The sequence below is a fragment of the Labrus bergylta genome, chromosome 18 (assembly GCF_963930695.1).
Source record: "Labrus bergylta chromosome 18, fLabBer1.1, whole genome shotgun sequence".
Taxonomy (NCBI): domain Eukaryota; kingdom Metazoa; phylum Chordata; class Actinopteri; order Labriformes; family Labridae; genus Labrus; species Labrus bergylta.
Genome location: NC_089212.1, coordinates 8,125,858 through 8,147,135, shown reverse-complemented (window position 1 = coordinate 8,147,135; position 21,278 = coordinate 8,125,858). Strand labels below are relative to the sequence as shown.

At 45.2% G+C, this 21,278-nt stretch overlaps 1 protein-coding gene across 1 annotated transcript in view; it reads right to left on the bottom strand.

Annotated features, from left to right (window-relative positions):
- Positions 1-510: 510 nt before the first annotated feature.
- Positions 511-21,278, bottom strand: part of akap6 (A kinase (PRKA) anchor protein 6) — a 158,122-nt gene continuing 137,354 nt past the window's right edge. The window contains exons 20-23 of the mRNA XM_020652723.2: positions 12,537-15,566; positions 9,869-11,131; positions 7,102-7,200; positions 511-4,540 (exon numbers count right to left, since the gene is read on the bottom strand). Coding sequence (XP_020508379.2) covers positions 4,496-4,540; positions 7,102-7,200; positions 9,869-11,131; positions 12,537-15,566 — 4,437 coding nt within the window. The 3' untranslated portion in view covers positions 511-4,495. The remainder of the gene's footprint in view (positions 4,541-7,101; positions 7,201-9,868; positions 11,132-12,536; positions 15,567-21,278) is intronic.

The window sequence follows — 21,278 nt, the reverse complement described above, 5'->3', positions numbered from 1 at the left end:
GCAGGGCAGTGGTTCTCAACTGGTGGGTCGGGACCCAAAAGTGGGTCGTGGAGTTATTTTCAGTTGGTCGCGAATGTGTGCTTGGGAAAAGAAAGTCTAAAAATCACATAAAACACATTTTTGTTGTGGGTCATATCTTTGTTCTGTGATGTTTTGTACATTCTGAGGCACCATGTTTCATAAAATAAATCTTTTGGTTGAAAATTATCCAAAATTTGGGTCCCCATTTCCTATTAAGGAGTTTGTGGTGGGTCCTGAGTCCAGACCGGTTGAGGACCATTGCTCTAGCGTATTTTGGGCCTGCCTCCTCCCAGTTGGGCGTTCCCGGAAAACATCTGTTTGGCCAGACAACGTTTGTTATTAAAGCCCTCTGCATACTCTGACGCTTGCTTGCATCTTGTTCTGTTGGGACAGCCTGTCTAAGGTTTGCCTGAGTCTTTGTCTGAATACAGAAAAAGAGGAGAAAGAATTTGAATACAACACCGTACAAAAAAAGGTTTCGAGTCTTCGTTTTGTTTTCAATAAATTAAGTTTATTTGTCAACAGTTGGGTTTACATTGTAGTTTGCAGGAACCATGCAATCAAGCTCTTTATGGCCAATACTAATAGTAAAGATGTTCCACGTCACAGGTCACATATAGAGTTAAATAAACACAAACAACAAGCATTCCTCGCTCTGCACATATATACACAAGCTCACCTCCAACCTTTGCTTGAAACACTTGATTCCTGTCTCGTTGTTTTTGTTGTTGCATGTTTTCATCACTAACTGGGAGAGCAGTGGCTTTAATTAACAAAAAAAGGTAGAAGTAGTAACAGTAGAGCAAGGCACACATTTATATTTTAGAGATCTCAAACCCTATTTAGTCCTACACACACCCACACACCTGTCTCAACACCAGACCCAAACCCAGCGTTGCTGCTAATCCTCCTGTCAGGAGTCGTCTAGGAAATAAAAAAAGAAACATTACGTGGTACAGTCGTGGTGTACAGACATACATCAGAATCAATAACAACACACGTCCCCGTCAACAGTCATCAAACTTCAAGGTCTACACAACAACACCACTTCAGCTTTTGCCAACTTTGGTTGTGTTGCATAGATAAAATATCATGTTGTCATTTTAGAATCTTGTATTTTTGGACACCTGATTCAACCCTTTGCAGATACTGCTGACAGCACAGAGGGGAATGCTTTAATAGTGTGGTAAGGTTTTAGTCCAGAAGGTAATCCGGTAGACCTAGATTAGTCCTGATGGCTGAGAATATTTAAATCAATTTGGAGCTCAGTGGCTTCCATAGCAGCAAGTATATCCCGTAATCGATCAACAAACCTCCAAGTTTATCAGTTTCGGAGTCAACCAGGGCCTCAAAATTATGTTTGTGCCCTGTCTTCAGGAGATGACACAGTATGAATGGCCATAGGCTTGAAGGATAAACAAGCCATTCAAACCCTTGCACTATCACCATGTCAAGCTTTCTAGATGAATTTGGGTAATTCTCTTTAACAAACAAGTTGGAAACTGTCAAGGGTACCACCAAGAAGTTGAATATATATCAACTGTGGTGACTAACCCCTAAATTCCACCAGATGCGTGTTCGGTCCGAGGCTTCTATTTCTGCAGGATGCCAGAGAGCAGCGCATCAATTTACCACACAGCAGATTGAGCGGGATGGGAAGTCAGACACAGAAATAACATTAAAACATCCGGTTTACTTTCAGAATGAAACACTCCGTTCTGACGCTTTAGAACAATGACCTTATGTGTGTTTGTTTTAAATGGTTTTATACCACATACATCGTATTATCTTGCGCTGTCGTGAGTGAATCTGTTAAATTACAGCGGGAACTTCTTTGTCTTGTCTCCAGCTGCTTACTGAGAACGCAGCCCGTGGGTGTTGACGGAGGGTGCATGGAGCCGTGACGGACCGGAGCGGACACAATGCACATGTATCTGGTGGAAGTTCTGGGTTAGAGTGCTTGACTGTATTCCCCTGCCCATGAGGTGGTCAACAGAGGATTCCTGACGGCATAACCATCGCTGTCTGCCTCCAGTTATAACTTAGAATCACTACTTCTTCCCTCTGACATAATGTAATACCCATGTTGTTAAACTCAGGGTCTTAAAGTTTGAAAATGTAGATTTGTTCCATCACAGTGTTCAATCCAAACTGGACAGACAAAGAGTGCTTGACCCTTCTCTGCCCAGAACAACGTCGGGTCCACAATGGCTTCAATGATTGCATCTTTACCTCGTCTTCTCCTTGAGATAAAACTAAGGGTTCATTAAATTAGTCTTCTTCAACCTGGAAGATTGGAAACTTGGAGTGTACCACCAGAAGTTGCACTTGACAAAGGAATAGTTCTCAACAGTTCTTACTAAGAGTGCTTGACCACTGCCTTTTCCCCCATTTGAGATGGTCTTCAACGAGCCTAATCACTATTTCCTCTCTTTATCAAAAGGGTACATTCGAGAAGTCACTTTGCCACCAAATTGGTAAACACCCACGATGCCAGCTTGACCAATCCAGAGTGGTAGCAGAAAGTCCTTGACTACATTTTTAATAGTCTTTAGATTGGGGCAAAATCGTTGATCTGACTTCAGGGCACGATATCTGAAATGGGCCAGCAGAGGTGGGGAACAACTTGAACCTGCCCGTCCCTTAATTAGATAGTCCATAGGTTATGACCACTTCCTGCCTCTACACAAGACTGGACATTCAGACAGTCCTTGACCACAGGAGTTGGAAACTTGTGCGCTTACCACCAAAAATGGTCAAAATAAAACCAAACGCCTCAATTAGACTGAAGAATTTCTGTCACTTAAAAAAGCGGGAAAAAAAAGATCTCAGTTTACTTTATTGAGTCTGAACCAGGCTGCACCTCTTTCTCACTTTTTGGTAGATCTTTTGGAGCCGTTGACCCAACTTTGAAGGCTTTAGAAATATGGGGAACAGCTTGTGGTACGACCCCAATGAAGGACTGCGAGGGGGTTCAATATTATAATCCAAATTTGACAGAACGCATCAAAGTGATCCATTAAACATCTGACAATCAGAACATGAACAATGTGTTGGTTCCTTCCTCTCTAAGAAGAACACTTTCGATAAATCTTTACTCCTGGTGAGCTTTAATACACATCCCCATCAGGTGAACCTTATTCACTACAAAACCAGATCAGCTGCAGGAAACGTTCTTTGTTGAGAGTGGAGGTTTCTAGAGTGGAACTGGAAGTGAGTGAGATATTGAAAGAATCGAAGCCAACCAGTGTATAAAAGTTGGTCATGATTTCCCGCCTTCTGATCCTCTTTGTTTTGTTCGGTCATGAGAACACATCAATAATACAGTTTGATAAAAGGTGTTGGCTTTACGTCCTTTAAAGACTTTTGATCGCAACCAAATCCCCCAAAACTGATTATTCGAACGCAATAAGGGGGTATTAAATATACAAAGTCAAAAAAACATCCCACTTTCCTTCCCTATAATAATCATTAATTTAGGAAAAACACAACACCATACGGGCTCTGTGGTCGTGTGAGTCCAATGTCATAACCTTCCGACTTACACAACTTTGTGAAGTTACCGGCTGCAGTTTGGTGTTGATGCTAACGAATGAAGAGCTACTACTCATCTACTGACATCATCAACAGACACGGACCAAGTGGACGTATTGTGCTACATGTGCTACACCACAGTAGCATACTTATATTTTTAAATCCAGCTCATCTCCGGTCAGTTTAACACCGCTGTTGGATGAGTTTGGCTGACGACATCGGCACCAAAAAGTTCATGTGGTTTTGAAGAACTTCCGTGCCTTAAAACCAAACCATGACACGGCGATACATGCTTTAAAAATCATACAAAGAAAATGTATGAATGAAAAACATAGTTTAGGGTTGCCTTGCCTTTTGCAGATGGAAAACACATTCTTTTCACCTCAATATTTTGTACCTGTCTGATTCATTCCTTCCACATTGATTCATTCATTTAATTGAAGAAAATCAAGATTTTAAGCTTAAACTCCCCCTGGGTATTAACCCCTACATCTAGCCTGAAACTTTTTAGTTAATTCAAAATCCCATTGTTGGATGTGACGTTCCTACATTTGCTTCTTTTTTCCTCATAAATCTTCTTCCTCACTAAGTTGAGACTGTATTTTGTCATAAGTCCCACGGGGTCATAGAGTAGCTGAAATTTTTTCTCATCCCACCCCTGGATCCTTATGACTCAGAAGCTCACTAGACTCGACTTCAACCCTGAAATCATTATGAACGTAAAGACAAAAGATCCGACCAAAAACACTGAACTCGTTGGTGAGGTAACCCTGCAGCTGCTGGAGAAGATTTCAGTCCAGTTTCTCGACAATCTGTTCAGCAGTGAGATTTAGGAGATCAGAGGAACGGAAGGAGCAGAGATGGGGAGGAGGGAGGTACGTTGAAAAATGAAGCTGAGGTAAGAGATCAGCTCAGCGGGGAGGAGAAGGACACAGCTCCCTTACAGATGGATCCTGGAGGTTCCTGCTCCCAGCACAGGTAGTCTCTGAAGCGGTAGAGAGAGAGAGAGATAGAGAGAGAGAGAAAGAGAGAGAGGAGAAGAAAGATGGCTTATTAAATGCTGGCAGATCAGTTCAAGAGGAATTTTTACAGAACCATAGAAGGAGAACCACTCAGTCACTCAAGCCTCCACTCAGCCTGTTCAGCTCGACTTTATCTTTAAAGGGGACATGTTCTAAAAAAACACTTCTACAGTGTTGTTGAACATATATTTGGGTAACCTGAGTTTCTATAGACCCACAAATTGTGAAATAAACCCATCCAGTCCTTTGTTTGTGGTCTGCATAAGTCTTACAACACAGAGACTAGTGCTCCGTTTCAAATTTGCTCTCCTTGTGATGTCACAGTGGGATGCTGATAAAAAGAAATCCCTGTTCACTCTGTCCTAAAGGTTTAACGTTCAGATATTAAAACACTCAAAGATGAGAAAGAGCTAAATAAGTCTAAAATAAATTCTTGTCTAGGTCTCAGACTGGGCGGACTCCGGACCGGTCAAGACCACTACTAATTGGCTATTTCTCCACATCATTTCTGTGATTAGAAGGAAAACACCTCTTTCTAAAAGAACAAATAACTTCAATTAGTAGTTGTAGTTTGATTTTTATCCCTTGGTTACAGACGCAACCTTCCTGGTGTTACTTTCTAAGTGAGGGACACGCCCCCTAATCACAAGATGATGTTTTTACAGAGATATTTATGGTCTCGGTCTGGCCCTGCCTTGGTCTTGGTCTTGACTCGGTCTAGAACCTTAAATGTCTCGTCTTGGTCTCGGAGCACTCTGGTCTCATGTACGTCTTGGTCTCGGCTAGTGTGGTCTTGACTACAACACGATTCACATTATTTATTTGAACACAAAATGTTTCATATTCATTCAACCTCAGCTCGATATAAAGTCATCTCTTTATACAGACCCATCCTCCTAAGGGAAACAAATACTCTGTGCTTTTTGTTCCACTTTGCTTTGAAACTGTCCAAACATGAGTCTGTGATGAAACCTGAGCACACACACACACACACACACACACGCACACACACAAAAACACACACGCACACGCACGCACACACACACACACACACACGCACACACGCACACTCTCTCTCTCCTGTGTGTTTTGCTGCAGACCCTCTGCTGTCTGGGTCACAGAGCACATCATGAGCCGCATCCACGATTGCTTTAATTGCACCGTGTCTGTGTGTACAGTGAGTGTGTGTGTGTGTGTGTGTGTGTGTGTGTGTGTGTGTGTGTGTGTGTGTGTGTGTGTGTGCAAGACTGCTGTGTGCGTGCGTGTGTGAACAGGTGGGCTAGGCTGGGGCACGCCATGGGGGTCAGGACCAGCTGTATGCATCACTGATATGATTTGTGTGTGTGTGTGTGTGTGTGTGTTACTTTGTCGTAGGTTTACATGCGTGTGTGTGTTCAGTGAGCTTGATTCTGTACTTTCATTTCATTATTGCTATTGTGTATGCAGGTTTGTCCTCTGGTGTGTGTGTGTGTGTGTGTGTGTGTGTGTGTGTGCGTGTGTGTGTGTGTGTGTGTGTGTGTATGAACAACATGTCTGTCTAACCTGCAGCTGTTGGGCTGTCAGAGCTTCTACCTGGACTCTTCTGCCCTGCCCTCGGGGGTGTGTGTTTGTGTGTGTGTGTGTGTGTGTGTGTGTGTGTGCGTCTCTGTGTTTGGAGTATAGGGGCAGTAGGTTTTGCTTAGCCCTGGAGGCACCCATAGGGCGGCCACATCACACACACACACACACACGCACACACACGCACACACGCACATATTGAGTCGGTGATGGCCTTTGTTTTGTTTGTGTTGATTTTAAAATTGAAAAAAGATGATCAAATAAATAAATTCACTGTTTCTGTGCAGCCTCGTAGCCACAACTTTTTACCGCAGCTCATTTTTTCTACCCGACCTAAAAAGCCTCTGCATGTTTCTAATAAGCTCCACGAGCAGAAACGTGCTCAAACTAGGATCAATATTGGAGATGCTTTTGAAAAATGGAGAGAGGTTAGAACACAGAAAGGTTTACAGACCGATGCAGAGCTGGATAAACACTGAAGCTTCAGTGTCCACCACATGGCAACCTGTGTGAGCATGGACTCTAGAGAGGAGGGGGGAGACAGCTCTCTGCAATGTTTAGAATCTGAACTGCAGTACCCATTTTAACCACTAGGTGTCAGAGTTACATACTGCTCCTTTAAGAACATATCTACACCAGTGTTTTCCTCATGCTGAAACTACAACAATTCTGGTGATCTCTACACAGATAAACACTTTTTAGATAAACAGATAAAATGTTCTTTAAAGACATGAACAAAAACAGTCATTTCAGCCGACACAACACAGGAGTTGCTGGTCTACCGTTTCCTCGGTCGATCTCAGACTAAAGCTGACAGGACATCTTTTGGTCCCTCGTCAGATTTGGCTCTATCTTTTTCAACCTGCTGAGATCTTAGGTCACTAAAAACTTGTTTTCTGTTTTGACTACTGAGAGTTGTTGAATATTCAGCTTTGACTATTTGAGCTGCATGTGTGAGTTGACTCACTCTGACAGTCCCTGCCCTTGTGGTGGGCGGTCTCGCTGAGGCTTGGCTCCGCCCCGCTGATGTCCTGGTGGTGTTGTGGACGGCTGACTGAGAGCTCACCTGAGAGAGAGAGAGAGAGAGAGAGAGAGAGAGAGAGAGAGAGAGAGTGAAAATAGATGTAGGAAAAAGGAAAAGGGATAGAGAGGGAGATACATTTAGAGATCACAAGAAAGGCTTGCAGAGGAGAAAAGAAAACAAGAGAGAAATTGTCGAATCACAAAAAGGCAAAGAAATAATGGAGCTGAAATTGCAAAAACAATGTTCCACTTTATTCTTCTCAGAAAAAAAGCGATGGATGGAGAAAGAGAGACAAACAAAAGAGAGAGAGAAAAATAAATCAAAATGGCATTATCGGCCTGAAACCTTGTTTGTCTTTGTTTTCTAATCGGCTTGTTCTTCTCTTTGAGCCCAAACTGATGAAAAGTTGCAAATTAAAACAACGAGCATCAGGCCGAAAACAATTCTCCCTCTCCAGCCGCTCTCTTAATTGGTTCACAACTAATGGCTTTGTAAAGACTCGTGTAGCTGTTATCCCGCTCCATACATCTAGCAGCGCTGCAGATCCACAAACACCGACACACACATGCACACCAAGTTACACTGACATGCACACAAACACGCAGACGTGCATTCAACCCTCAGCTCTGCATTCTCTGTCTTCCTTTTGTTTGACGCCTTTTAATGGATTTATTGGCTAATGAGGAAACTATGATACATGCGGATGGAAAGCTGGAGTTCAGCTGGATTTGAAAAAGAATTGTAAGGGATTCATGACTTCACTATTATCTCTAAATCTTCCTCAAGAAAAGAAATATGATACCAAAAAATATCAGAATTTTAAAAGTGACAACTGTTAAAGGTCACACATATAAAATCCACTTCCCCATGTTGTTCTAACTCTAATATGTGTCTCTGGTCTGTCTACAAAACCCCCAATGATGAGGAAAGTGCTCATCCTCTCTGTCTTTTGCCTGCTCCACTTTTCAGAAAATGTGTGCTCAAACAGGCCGTTTGGAGGTTTTCCCTTCATGACATCAGAAAGGGCAGTAACCCCTCCCCCAGGTGGGTGACACTCCCACAGCTAGGTGTTTGTTCTGTCCTCTGAGTCTGCCTTCTCACCGTAAACAATAGGACATGGAGCGAGAAAGCCTGAGACACCCAAGCCCTTCCAGAGAGGGGGCGTGGTCAGACACAGCTCATTTACATTTAAAGGTACAGACACAGAAACAGCCTGTTCTGAGCAGGGCTGAAATAGAGGGGTGTATAGGCATGATCAAATACAGGATCAGAGTGGATTTAGAACAAGAAACTTCACAGACATGTTTTGAGGAGCTCTGAGACTTATTTACACTGAAGAAGAGGAAGAGAATATGTGACCTTTAAAGTGATCAGTCACTGAGCATTATTAAGGATGAAGAACAACAGCAATAGTTTAGGAATAGAGCTGCATTCATTGTTTTTTTTTGCATATTCACAGGGAGCATCCCTCGTTCAAATCATCGTCCAGCCCGTTACTCATCAAACTGTTCATCAGCGCTGCACTTTATGGCCGTTAGCCTCTCGCTGAGACTCTCAGCCTGTGTTCATGACCTTGGGGAAACTGTTGCACAACCCATTAGATAGTTTGGAAAGCAGGAATAATTATTTTGATAAAAAAAAGCTGCAGATAAATTGATGTGATTGTGTTTTACGGTGCAGTAAAACTCTTATTTATTGCATTTCAAATTGTACAAATGATTTGTCCCACATTAACATGCAGCGCGTGAGAAACGAGTACAGGCGTCTGTGCTCGAGATCAGAAATGAAACAAGCTCTTCAGCCGAGCCGCGTTCCTCTTAAGGAGAGGGAAAGTTGATAAACAGAGGAGGCAGCAAGGTTGCAGAGATGGTAAGAAAAAAAAAGAGCCAAAGTCATTTGCATAAGGAAATAGGAAACTTAAAAAAAGAGCACAAACACGCTAATTCAGCGATGAAATGAATTGAACGATCACTGCGGGACGGGGAAAAGCTCTTAGCTGATGAATCCTAATGAAATCTGACTGATAGTAATTATGCTGATGTTGTTCTGTGGACCTTAACCTTTTAACTAAAAAACTGAGAAGTCTGCAAATCCCTCCTTGCATTAACACCTGAGGGAGGAGAGGGAGGGAGGAGGGAGGGAGGGAGGGAGGAGGAAGAAGAGAGGATCGAAGGGGGAGGGAAAGTGGAAAAGGAAGTAAAAATGCAAAGGCAGGAAAAGATACTAGCAGGAGAGGAGTCAGATAAGAGGACGGGAGGAGGTGAACACTTCAGAAAGACAAGTAGAAGAGGGCAGGGAGAGAGGAGGAAAGATGTGGAGGAGGTGATCAAGAAAAGGTGGAGAAGATGTGAAACACAATTCTGAGAAGAAGTAGGGAAAGAGGGAGAGGAAAGTTTATAGGAGGACAATGAAGGTGAGACGATAAAGGGGAAGTGTACGAAAGACGAGAGGATGAAAATGAAGAGATAGAGGGTAAGGAGGAGGAAGAGACGAGGGAGGAGGAGAGGGGGAGACTACACATATCAACACCTCTAACGTGCGTCTGGCCTCAGAAATGGAAATGAGAGGAATGCACACCGGCCTCATTACATTCACACCCAGTGAGGGGCTCGGCTCGGTCTAATACCTGGAGTAGAGAGGTGAAGTGCGGTATCAAGGCCCCGTATAATGTCCTGAGATAGCAGATCAGGCTAATACGTGGAACACTAACCTGCTTCGGCACCGCTGTCTTTGCTTCCTGCTGCGAGCCGCTCCGTCGTCTCCTCCCTTTCTCCTCCTGCTTCACCCTCTGAGCATCCCCCTCTCCTCTCCTCTCCCCCTCCTCCCTATCTGCCTCTCTCATCGCCGAGCAGTTAATTTTGGGATTAATACGCGTGGCGGTGGCGGCTGACTCTTTTGAGGGATTTGTAGCAGAGCTGCAGACACTTATCTTGGTCATTACGGCGCCCATATTGGATTCAAGCGTTTTAGTATCTGCCAAACATTCAGCTGCGGAGGAGTCTATCGGGGCGACACGCGCCCGGGGATTAAGATAAGGAGGCCCCTCATTACGACTCCTCTCCTCCTGCGGCGCGCTGACACTCACAGCGGCCGCGACTTCTCCTCCAGCGACATCACAGAGGAGGTACGGGTCCTCACCTCGCTTCTCTTCCTGAGCGCCAGAGGACAGGAGAGGAGGAGCGGGAGGGACGTCATCTTCTGGTTTGCAGCCAGGCCTCTGGAGGGAGGCGCGGACGCCGTTTGAGGGCGGGGAGGAGGAGGATGAGCTGAAAGAAGGCTCAAAGATAGGCGAGACGGAGCTCTGTTCTTTCTCTGTGCGGCTGGATGCCTGGAAATACAGGTGATCCTGGTTTCTATCCATCACAGACTCCTTTGAGGGAGACAGATAGCTCAGACTATCACCTGGTCTGATACTAGGGTCCTCTTGAGATTCATTTTGAAGTCTATCATTTGATTGTGAACAAGGCAAGTAAGCTAGGCTGTTGAGTTCATAGCCAGGGGTCTGTCGTGGTTGCTTGGTGAGCACCATGCTGTAGCAGAGAGGAGGACCCAGGTAAACCTCCTCCGTACACGCTGCAAACAGCATCTCCTCATCCCGGATGTCAGGGCTGGTGGGCAGGGACGGATTGGGGCTAGTGGACTCTTGAGTGTGGCTACCGTTAGCAGCCGTGTTAGTTTGGCACTCGGAAGACTTCAAATCAAGCGCACAGAAGTTGTTGTTGGAGAGGAGGGAGTGTTTGGAGGACGGGGCTGTTACGTGCTGGTTGGTGCTCGTAAACAGCTCGGGGCTCGGGCTGTGGAGGCCTTGAGTCGGGCTGATGTAAGTGGGGATGCTGTAAGGCAGCGGCGAGGAGCTTTTGTCCTCGGAGCACTGACTGACCTCGCCACAGTCGCTGTCATGGGAGGAGAGAGACAGGTAGGAGTAGAAGTCTCCTTTCCGCAGGTGGAGGGGCCGGTGGGAGTGCTCGATGACCTGCAGGGAGAGGAGGGAGGAAGTTTGTAAAGTTTGGCTTTTTGTTGAATGAATTGAACTATTTTTAAACCCCCTCAGGCAAATGTGTGACCTTCATGGTTTGTTGGTCAACAGAAAAATGAGTTTATAAAACCTACTGAAGAAGCTTTAGAACGATTATACAGTTTATTTATGATCACTTTTGACTGCGTGACTTCTGCACCACGTTTCAAATTTCATTAATGTTGCACGGCATTTCGACTTACGCGGCAACATTAATTTATTTTAGCACTGGAGCTTGGTCTTTTATTTTGGAGATCTGTTATTTACATTCAGATGTTATACACCTTAAGTGTTTTTAAAGGCAGAATGTGCGACTTGTTCCACATGAATATATCAGACGTCATGTCTATCCTGTGTAAATGTGTCTCTGAGTCATGACTGTCTACAATGAGTGAGAAGCTCGAGTCCCGCTGGCTGTGTTGTTGTCAGAGTCGTGTTTACATGAACGGGACGGCCGGCTCCTCCCCTTGAGTATAAAAGCTGTTTTAGTCAAGAACTAGAGAGAAGAAGAAGAATATACTCACTGTTTGTTTTGATGTCAAGTAAGAGTTTTTAGATAATTTTGTGTCAATTTACATGCAATGTGAAGCTATGAGCTAACTAAAGAGCGCTAACATTAGCAAGCTAACAACAATGCAGCTCGAGAGAAGGACGATTTTGTCTGATTATTGTGCTTTCCAATTTCATTACTGGAAGTGAAGAGGGGTTGGAGGTGTGTCTCTGGAGGAGAGTGGAGGCTTCAGTATGGAGGAGGAGTGGCCAAACAAAAGTTTGTTTCGGTTTCATGCTGGAGATCAAGGGCGACACCTACTGGATCAAAAAGTCGCCCATTCTTCCTTTAAGCAGAACTTGTGATACCAAATTGTGACTCCATCTCAAATCAACTTTTTCTTCATTAAAACACTGAATGCTTCTGAATTAATATTTTCCACTTTTAAAAACATTTTTCTGCCTGATTTCTTTTTTCTTTTTTGAGACATGAAACTCATTAGCTTTTAGATTACTTCACTCGCAAAGGATAGTGAAGAAACGACATCCTAAAAGTTGTGATCTTTGATGCGATTTATTCAATTACTCCAACTCAGTGAACAAATTAGCTGATATTTTTTTCCGTACATTTGTCCTCTAAAATGTACAGAAGATACGAGGTCACAGAGGACTTCAGATTAGCGTCTCCAAAAATATTTAAGAATACGATGCATACTTTATCTGCAGCCAAATGTGAGCCTGATTTTCTTGTTTTAAAGGGGCTTTGCATCGGGCAGTAGTTTAATTTGCACGTCTTTTTTTGAGACTAAATCCTCAACAGGCTGATTGTTTTATTTATATTTTAGTAGTTGGAGATTGAGCTGTGTTTCTGTACCTTGTCTCTGATCTGTGCTAGTGATGCAGGAGCATGGTCTGGGATGGACCTGCTGGTTTGGTCATGGTTCTGGTCTTCATTCTGATTCCCTTTGCTCTTCAGCGCCAGTGAGGTCATGTCGATTATGTCCCGCACAAAGTCATGCACGTTCTCCGTCTTGCCCTCCTCTGCACTGCGCTGTCTGATGTTGGAGGGGGAGGGGGGTTGGTTGCAGCAGGAGGAGTGAGCGCTGTGTCGTTTTTTAGGAGGCAGGGACGATTTTTTGTCTCTGACCCCCTGCCTCGTCTGCTCTGTAACTAAAGACGAGAACTTGAATTTTTCCTGGATGGTGATGGCCTTCCGTCCAGCAGCCGCCTGCCTGCTGCAGTGCAAGTCATCGTGGGGTCTGCAGTCCTCCAGGGGGGAGAGGGAGGGGGGCGAGGGGACAGAGGAGCTGTGGCAGGGCAGCTCCCCTCTCAGCTGTCCCACTAAACAGGAAGTCCGTTTGGATTGGAAGGGGAGGAGCTCGATGGATGGCGACGAAGGAAGCTGCTGTGTTAAATTTGAGTCGATGTTTGCGATCAACTCATTGACATCCTGGACTGACTCTCCCGTTTTAGCGGACAGGTACGACTCTCTCAGAAACTCTCCTTTCTTTGTGAACACGCTCGACTCTTCTCGGAGGAGCTCATCGTCCTCGTCTTTCCCTTTCAAACAGCTCTGGTCCACATTTCCGTTCTCCACGTCGTCCACAAACTGGCTGATGTAGCTTCTTGTTGCGTTTCTCCGATTTTCTTCTTCTTCCTTTTCTACCTTCACTCTGTTTGCTTTTTTGTTGCCGCTTGAGCCGCTGTTGTTTTCTACTGACTTTGAGACCGAGCGACTTTGAAAACTGTGCGGCTCGTTGTTCTGAGAGGTGGACGTGAAGGAGGAAGATGGGTTAGTTCCACACTGCAGCTCATCCCACAGGCCTGCCTCCGTCTTAGAGAAGGAGGAAGGGGAGTTTTTAGGAGATCTCATCCAACTCTGAAGCTCTCTCTTCATATACTCGAGCCCCAGAATGTAAGACCCCTCCATCTCCTCTTCATCATCCACGTCCTCGTCCCCAGAGGAGGCACAGCTCAACCTGTCCTCCTCTTCGTCCTCTCCGTCCCTGACACCCAGTTCCTCCTCAGTGAGCGTCAGTGTGGATGAGGACAGGAGGTCACAGTCGTCCTCGTCTTCGTCTGTGCATGCTGAGGTGCAAGACACGTTCACCACCAGGCTCAAACTCGCTGCATCTGCTTCATCCATCCCCTGCCCCCCATGGCTGTTTCCTTGGCCGTGTTTCCGGGGAGACTTTGAGTTTGCATTGGCCATCGCGGCGGGAGCTAGGAAGGGGTTGCGTTGATTTCCAAGTAAAGCAAAATCTTCAGAGCCCACAGACGAGTCCTCGGTGCTACTCAGCTCCGTCAGAGATGCCGTTGCTGAACTCTCGTTGATCAGGGATGGTGGTCCTTTCTGCGAGCAACCGGATATTCCAGAAAGGGGGGCGTGCTGACCACCGAGAGACGGCGAGGCGGGGAGTCTGCTCCGCTGTGGGGAGCTGCATCGGAGCGTCATGTCAGAAACACTGCGTGTCATCTTGGTGGCAAGTGGACTCTGAATGTTCTCCAGGCGTTTCAGGAGGTCCAGAGTTCTCCGGCTCAGCTCTCCAGAGGAAGTTTCTCCTCGTGGACTTTCATTGTTTCTCTCCCTTTCTGGTTCACCTTGATCCACGTCTCTGCTCTGTAACAGGTCCAGCTCCGCGAGGCTTGCCAGGCTACCTCCAGACTCCCCTTCATTGCTACGACACACGGCCAGGCAGCTCTCCAGAGATGCGCTGCGATGTAATGGATCTTTAGAGGGAAATAACTCAACGCCCAGCGCTAGAAGGGACTCAAGAGAGGATCCCTGAGACAATACTGGACTGGAAGCCCGCTGGCTAAGAGCAGGAGGAGAGTCCAAACGGTTAAACTTGTCAAAGTTGAATTCTGTGATTTGACTGTGAGACATAGAGGTCTTTGAGGGGTCTACTTCCAGTCCTCCTACTTCAAAATCAGAGTCAGAGTCAGCGGGAGTCAGGATTACACGCCCATTGATTAGGATCTCTACTGCCTCCCCTCCGCCCCTCTTGGGCCTCCTCCTTTTCTCCTCATCTCTGTTTCTCCTGCTTTCACCTTTCAATTCATCCTTCTTCCATTCATTCTCCTTCATGTAATACCTCGTCTTAGTTCTCTGGCTGTACCCGGGAACACTGTGTTTGTGCAAACCCAAATCATTCTCACCAACAGTCTTTTTCTTTCTCTGCTCCTTTTCCTCCTCTTCCTGATCCTCCTCCTCGCCCTGGATTTCAGAGTTAGTTGATGTTGTCTCAATGTCTCCTGTGTCACTAACAATCCCGCTCTCGCTCTCTGACCTTCGACTGCTCACTGACTGACCACTTCCTCTGCCCCCCTCTCGCTCATTCTCCCCGTCCCGGTATCTGATTCTGTCCCCTCCTTGAGTATCTGACATCAAACCTCCCAGGAGGTCTGGGAGGGACTCGATGGAGGAGAAAGAGGAGTCCTTACTCAGACTCTTCAGCAGGAGATGCTGTTTCCGTTTCCCTGATTTGGTTTTGTAGAGTGAAGAGGAACTGTGCGGAAACAGCGGCTGTGTGTATAATTCCACATTATGGAGGCTGTACACTTGGTAGATGTTATTATTGTTAGGAGGAAGAGTTTGTGACGTCACATTGGGCTGGACCTCTACTGAAAATCCACCTCTTGTACTGGACGTCGTCTCAGGATACTGGTCCCTGTCCGGCTGAACCCTGTTGGACATCCTGCTGTTTGAAGGCAGATGTTCTTCTGTGGGGAGGTTCTGCGTCAGGTCGGGTTCTTCCTCTCCGTGTGCCTCTGATTCTGTGATTGTCATATCGGTGTCGTCCCATTCCCAGGAGTCCTCCGGCGCAGGCGCCACTGGACCCACTGGACCTGGGCTGATCTGACGGAGATCGACGAGACCCGGTTCCAGAAAGTTCCCATGAACCTGCAGAGGGGACAGATAGACAGAGTGAGAAACAAAAAAAACATGTTTGAAATTGTTCAGGAAGGATGAAGAGGAATCCCGCCGGCTCAGCTGCTAAAGCACAAACCATGAACCCAGGGACGTGTGAGGTTTTAATCCTGCTGCATGTCAAACCGCTCCCCTCTCTCTTTCTACATCTTCTTTGTGAAATGCTGAATAAACTGAGTCACTTGTGCGGCAAAGAAAAGAGAGATTTATCCATCAATACAATGTGGATTAAGGCTCATCGCTAAATGCAAACAATACATAAAATGTGATATTGTATGGACTGTGTGAGAAGCTGGAAACAAATATACACGACTGTGACTCGACCCCACAAGACACCCCGAGTCTTGTACTCTGTGATAGGATGCATTCGGTTGTGTTTGGACTAGATTGAATTGTTCTATCAGTAAGTGCTGGAAAGAATCCTCTAAGGCAGGGGTCTCCAACAAGTAGCTCAGGGGAAAGGTTCTAAATTGCTCGCTTAAAGGTTGACTGACTGTGTTAAAAACAAAAAACTAATCTGACGACAGTAAATGCACCTCTTCCCACTAGTCATATATTTGGCCCATAAAAAGAAGTGTAAAGTAGTAATATTTTCTTGTACATTGATGTGAATTTTCAGCAACATAGCTTACTATGTGGCACAATCAGAAGTGTAAAATATTCATGTTTCTTTCTTGGACCTTGATGTGAATTTAAGATTATTGATAAGCATTGGTTTATTGCATACAGTAGATTAATTCAGCTGATGTGTGCTATGTAAATAAAGGCAAGCCATTTGATGCAAGTAGCTCTTGGCCACTTTCATTTTTTCAAAGTAGCTCTCAGATGAAGAAAGGTTGGAGACCCCTCCTCTAAGCAGTGTCATCGTCCTCGTGCTGTGGAGCAATCTGTCTCATTACTTCCCGCCTTAATTTACTCATTCAGCTTGATGACTTTCTTGCATGTACCGTGCATTTGCACTTTGTATGTTTTATTAAGTGACTCTCCCTGCAACCAAATGTACCCAAAGGTACAAAGAAAGTAACCTGAACCTTCTTTTTCCCCTCATGAGAAAGCCAACTGGTGTCCGACTGGCGACTCGCATTCAGTAGAAATTTACAAGCGTGTGTGTTTTTTTTTTAAAAGTGCGGCGCTCTATTATCATTTAAAGTGCACAGAATGTTTTGTTTTGTGCTGTCAAACACAGCGGGAGCGTAGACCATGTTTTCCTCGATGTTGCGTGTGTCACTTTGGCACCAAACTCTTTAAAAAAGACGTGTTTAAAATCGGCCGTCCTCTCTCTCGCTCTCTCTCTCTCTCTTCTCCGAGAGCGCTGCCTCCACTCCGACCGCCGTTTTGAAAAAGAGACACACTGACAACTCGACTCTGACAAAAACACGTTCTGTGATCATTTAAAAAAAGAAAAGAGTTAAAAAAAAATCAGCCCACCCCAAAAGCAATTGCTCATAAATCTCAACACAAATTATTCCGCTCTGGAACAAAGCGATGAATTATTCAAAAACGACTTCTGAGAGAAAGAGCACGGAGCTGAAAACCCCAAAGTAAATACGTAATCAAAAGCCTTCAGAAAGCTCGGCTGTCTAAAAATATGCTTAGACACAGGAATTCTTCCCTTCCACAGACATAATTATACAAATTGCTCCGCGTCTCGTTAACAAGAGAGGGGGGGTAATTCGTATTAGCCATTCATAGCCTATTAATCTAATAAACTAGTTGGATGTGTGTGTGTGTGAGAGCGTGTGGATACGGCTCTGCGTAATGAATTTCTATTAGATTTGTGTTTATTCCCCTTGTGCTGATAAGGGAGATGGGGGTAATGACTGAACTGGGTTTTGCCAGTGCATTCAAAAACACATTCAGAGCTGAGGGGGAGAGGCTATCAATCAGACTAATCCAATCAAATCGAGTATTTGATGACCCACGGAAACCTTGTGTATAATTTATATCTGTAATTTGTCTCATTTCTGTAATTTCTTAACAGTTAAGAGCTGAGTTGTGGATCTTTTCATGGCCGAACACGGAGGAGGGAGGAGGAGTCTTCGGGTGTGTGGCGGCTTCAGCTGCTTCACAAACACAGGAGAAACTCGAAAGTGTTGCTGGTCAACGGCCAGAGAGGCCGAGCTGGCGAGCTGGCAGAGGAGACAGATGTAGCAGTCAAACAGCGGTGATCATTTCCCCGCCAGAGTCCAGCTACATGCCGGGGGTATTCCTCCGTAAACTGTGTGTCCAGATGTTCCACGAGCTGACGCTGGAGATGATGAGTTTGTGCAGGATTTAGTTCAAACATATTATAAGTGACAATATATTGGTGGTCACACGGTTATGATGTCTACTTCTAAAAATCCTGGAGCTTCAATAAAACACGACGACGCTGAGGTTTGCATCACATCGTGTCCGCAGCAACTGGAAATGTAAAACCTTCCTGAAACATAAATTAGACGACTGCATACAAACGTTAGAACGTCTCTTGTCAAGCTTTAATATTTATGTTCAACGTGAACCCGATGTAAAGGTTGAGATCGAGGGATCGGGAAAAGATCTGCTCCTTACCTCACCCTACGTTTGATGGAAGAGTTGATGTTTATGGAAAACAAAATAATCCAGACATGTTTGCAGCCTTAGTAAACTGGTGAACGGTGAACATTTTTAGAGTCTGATGTTTACTGCCTTAATCACACCTGGTGGCAGTGTATGTGTGTGTGTGTTCATGTGAGGGACCTGTGCTGTGTTGTTGTTGTTTTTTTTTTTTTTGAGGGGGGGGCTAAAGCTGAAAAACTTTTTCCCATTAGCTCTGGTTTGACTGCTCCCATTTGTTAGCATAGCATCTGCTGGAAGGCCCAAGGAGAGCAGAGCTATCTAGCAGCGTCTGGGTGATTATTCATGTGCCCGCGCTCCTCGAGGAGCTGCTGCTGCTGCTCCGCTCTCTGCCGGCTCTCCGCTGTACCAGTTGTCAAAGAGCTGAGGGAGCCCGGCGTCACCGCTCTGATTCAAAATGAATAGAAGCGCGCAGATAAATCACCTCTCCATGCAGAGTGGAGCAGCAGACAGGCCGCTTTGAATGTAATTGCAATCGGTGAATGAAATCCTCCATATGTTGCTCATAACTCTGCTCTGAAATATATTTTATAATCGTGAGGAAAGTGTTCTAAAATATAATTTCCATATATTACATTCTGCTAACAGGTAAAGAGAGTGAAACCTCATCCTCACAACACCCCGCAGCTTTCATTTAGACTCATTTACATCCAATAAAAGATAAAGCAGGATCCTTCATTTGCTTTCCGAACAGCTGTACACGTAATCTCTGAACAAGGAGTGACAAAATGTCGACAGTATCATCACCTCCGAGACAAATTCACAGGCTCTGAATTACACGACCTCCAAATGAAGATACGAGGTGAGACTGCTGCAGGTCTGCCTTAAACCGCTTACAGACTGATACGACTACATCTAAGTTTCTCTCCAGGGTCAGAAGAAGGTTCACTATGACCTAACCCAGGTCCTAGTTTGATGACCTGTTAGCTAGGATCAGTACCAGGTCCCAACAAGAAAAAAAACCAAGTCTCTTTAATACATGAATAAATAAATAAACATAAACCAGAGACCGCTAAACCAAAACACGAGAAGCTGTTTGCACCCAAGCAACCAGACTCATTTACACACAGACACACACACACACACACACACACACACACACACACACACACACACACACACACACACACACACACACACACACACACACACACACACACACACACACACACACTGAGGGACCAGGAGAGGACAATCGTTTTATCACTGAGCAGAAGTGTTCATTTATAAGCTAAACCACCCAGATCTATGCCTCTCTGGTTCCCCCTCTTCTCTCTACACTGCACACCCCCCCCCCTCTCCCCTACTCCCACTCTCTCTCTTTATTCCTCTCCCATCTCCAGCAGAAGTGAAATTACTCTCCAGCCAGGCAGCGAGGTCAAAGTGTCCGGCCTCTGTTATTTGTCTTCTCCTTCTCTACAACGTGTGTGTGTGTGTGTGTGTGTGTGTGTGTGTGTGTGTGTGTGTGTGTATATGTGTGTGTATAAATGGACAAGAGAGAGAGAGAGGGGGGGAGGGAGAGTCCCAGCACATGTACAGCAGAATCAGGTGTTGATTCCCACACAGTCTCGTTAATAAATGAGCCTTCAGATTATTAATTCCTCGTCGCCTCCAACGATGTTAGATGCTCTTTGATTCAGTTTAATTAAAAACATCTTCATCTCTATTCTCAGCTAAGAGATGTAACAACAAAACAATAACATGACAAATAAACAACGGTGTCATCAGCATAGTGTGGAGTCACTGTGCTCTTGGTTGATTCATGTTGGGCCTCTTGTTATAATCGAGCAAAAAAGTCTAGACCTGCTCTTTGTTGTAAAAGGGTCTTGAGATCACTTTTGCTATGACTTTTTATTTAAAGGCACAGTACATAGATTCCGCCTCCAGGGGGCTCTCAATCAAAGCAACAACCAAAGATGACGTTGAGGCTGGCGGGAAATCATGGGAGTGATTCTCTCTGCTACTCTGCAGAGACCCTGTCCTCTGACTGGATTTTACTGTTCTGGTTTGTTCTGGTTGACTCAGGACGTTTCTGCACGTGGAGCTGGTGTGTTTCCTCCAGCCAAATGACAGTGCAGCAGGTGAGTTTAGGAGTGGATACAACTCAGGGATTGGACGCAAATTAAATCGGCGGATATGACGGACGTGGATGTAGCAGTAAAGAAGAGAAAATATAATCACAGTGAGGAGAAACGACAAGCGGATAAAGCTCGTTCTAAAACGAGGGTGAACCTTGTGTTGTCTTTTACCCGTGGACGTGGAGTTGGTCTGCTTTCTGTTGGACAGGCAGGTGACAAACAGCAGCTGTTAGCTTGTGCTAACGTGCGTTAGCTTTCAGTAGGTACAAGCAGTAAACGTACACACTACGTCCTGCAGGGAGTGAGAGCTTCTGTGGGCGATGAGCCCAGGAGGAGTGGCCTAGATTGAATGTTGTGTGGGTGGGACACGAGTTCCATATTTAATCCTCCTCTGTTCTGTTTAATACAGCCAGGTACTTAGTATATACCTTTCTCCTTCCTCTCAAACCCCTCCCCTCCCCCTCTCTCACCCCCTCCCCTCACCTCTCTTTCTGAGCTCTTAACACATCACTATCCATCAATTAATTGTGCACAATCAATAAATTGCCACGGAGTGTGACTGTGAGCTATCAAAAGCACACAGCACACTTTATTTCTATGTGCATGCTTTTATTCAGCACAATATATGTATTCACGTCAGAGTCAGTGGTTGTGTGTGTGTGTGTGTGTGTGTGTGTGTGTGTGTGTGTGTGTCTTAACAGCTTTTTATGCTAACCTAAGTGTTACTGTTTGTGTGAGTCTCTGAAAAAGCTCCAGCTTATATTCAAATGCATCTCTCCTTCAGTCTGTATAAAACAATATTCATCACTATTAGAAATCCATAAAGGCTCCATCCCGCTGCAGCTCTCAGAAAGCACTCAGCTCTCTCTCTCTCTCTCTATCCAGTGTGCCTCGTTTGGCCCGGGCGGATTGTCTCTGGACGGCACCCTCCTGAACAATATTCCTCTTAATACCCACAATGCTCGGTGCTTCACACCCGCCAAGCAGTCTGCACATGTGCTGAGCTGTCATC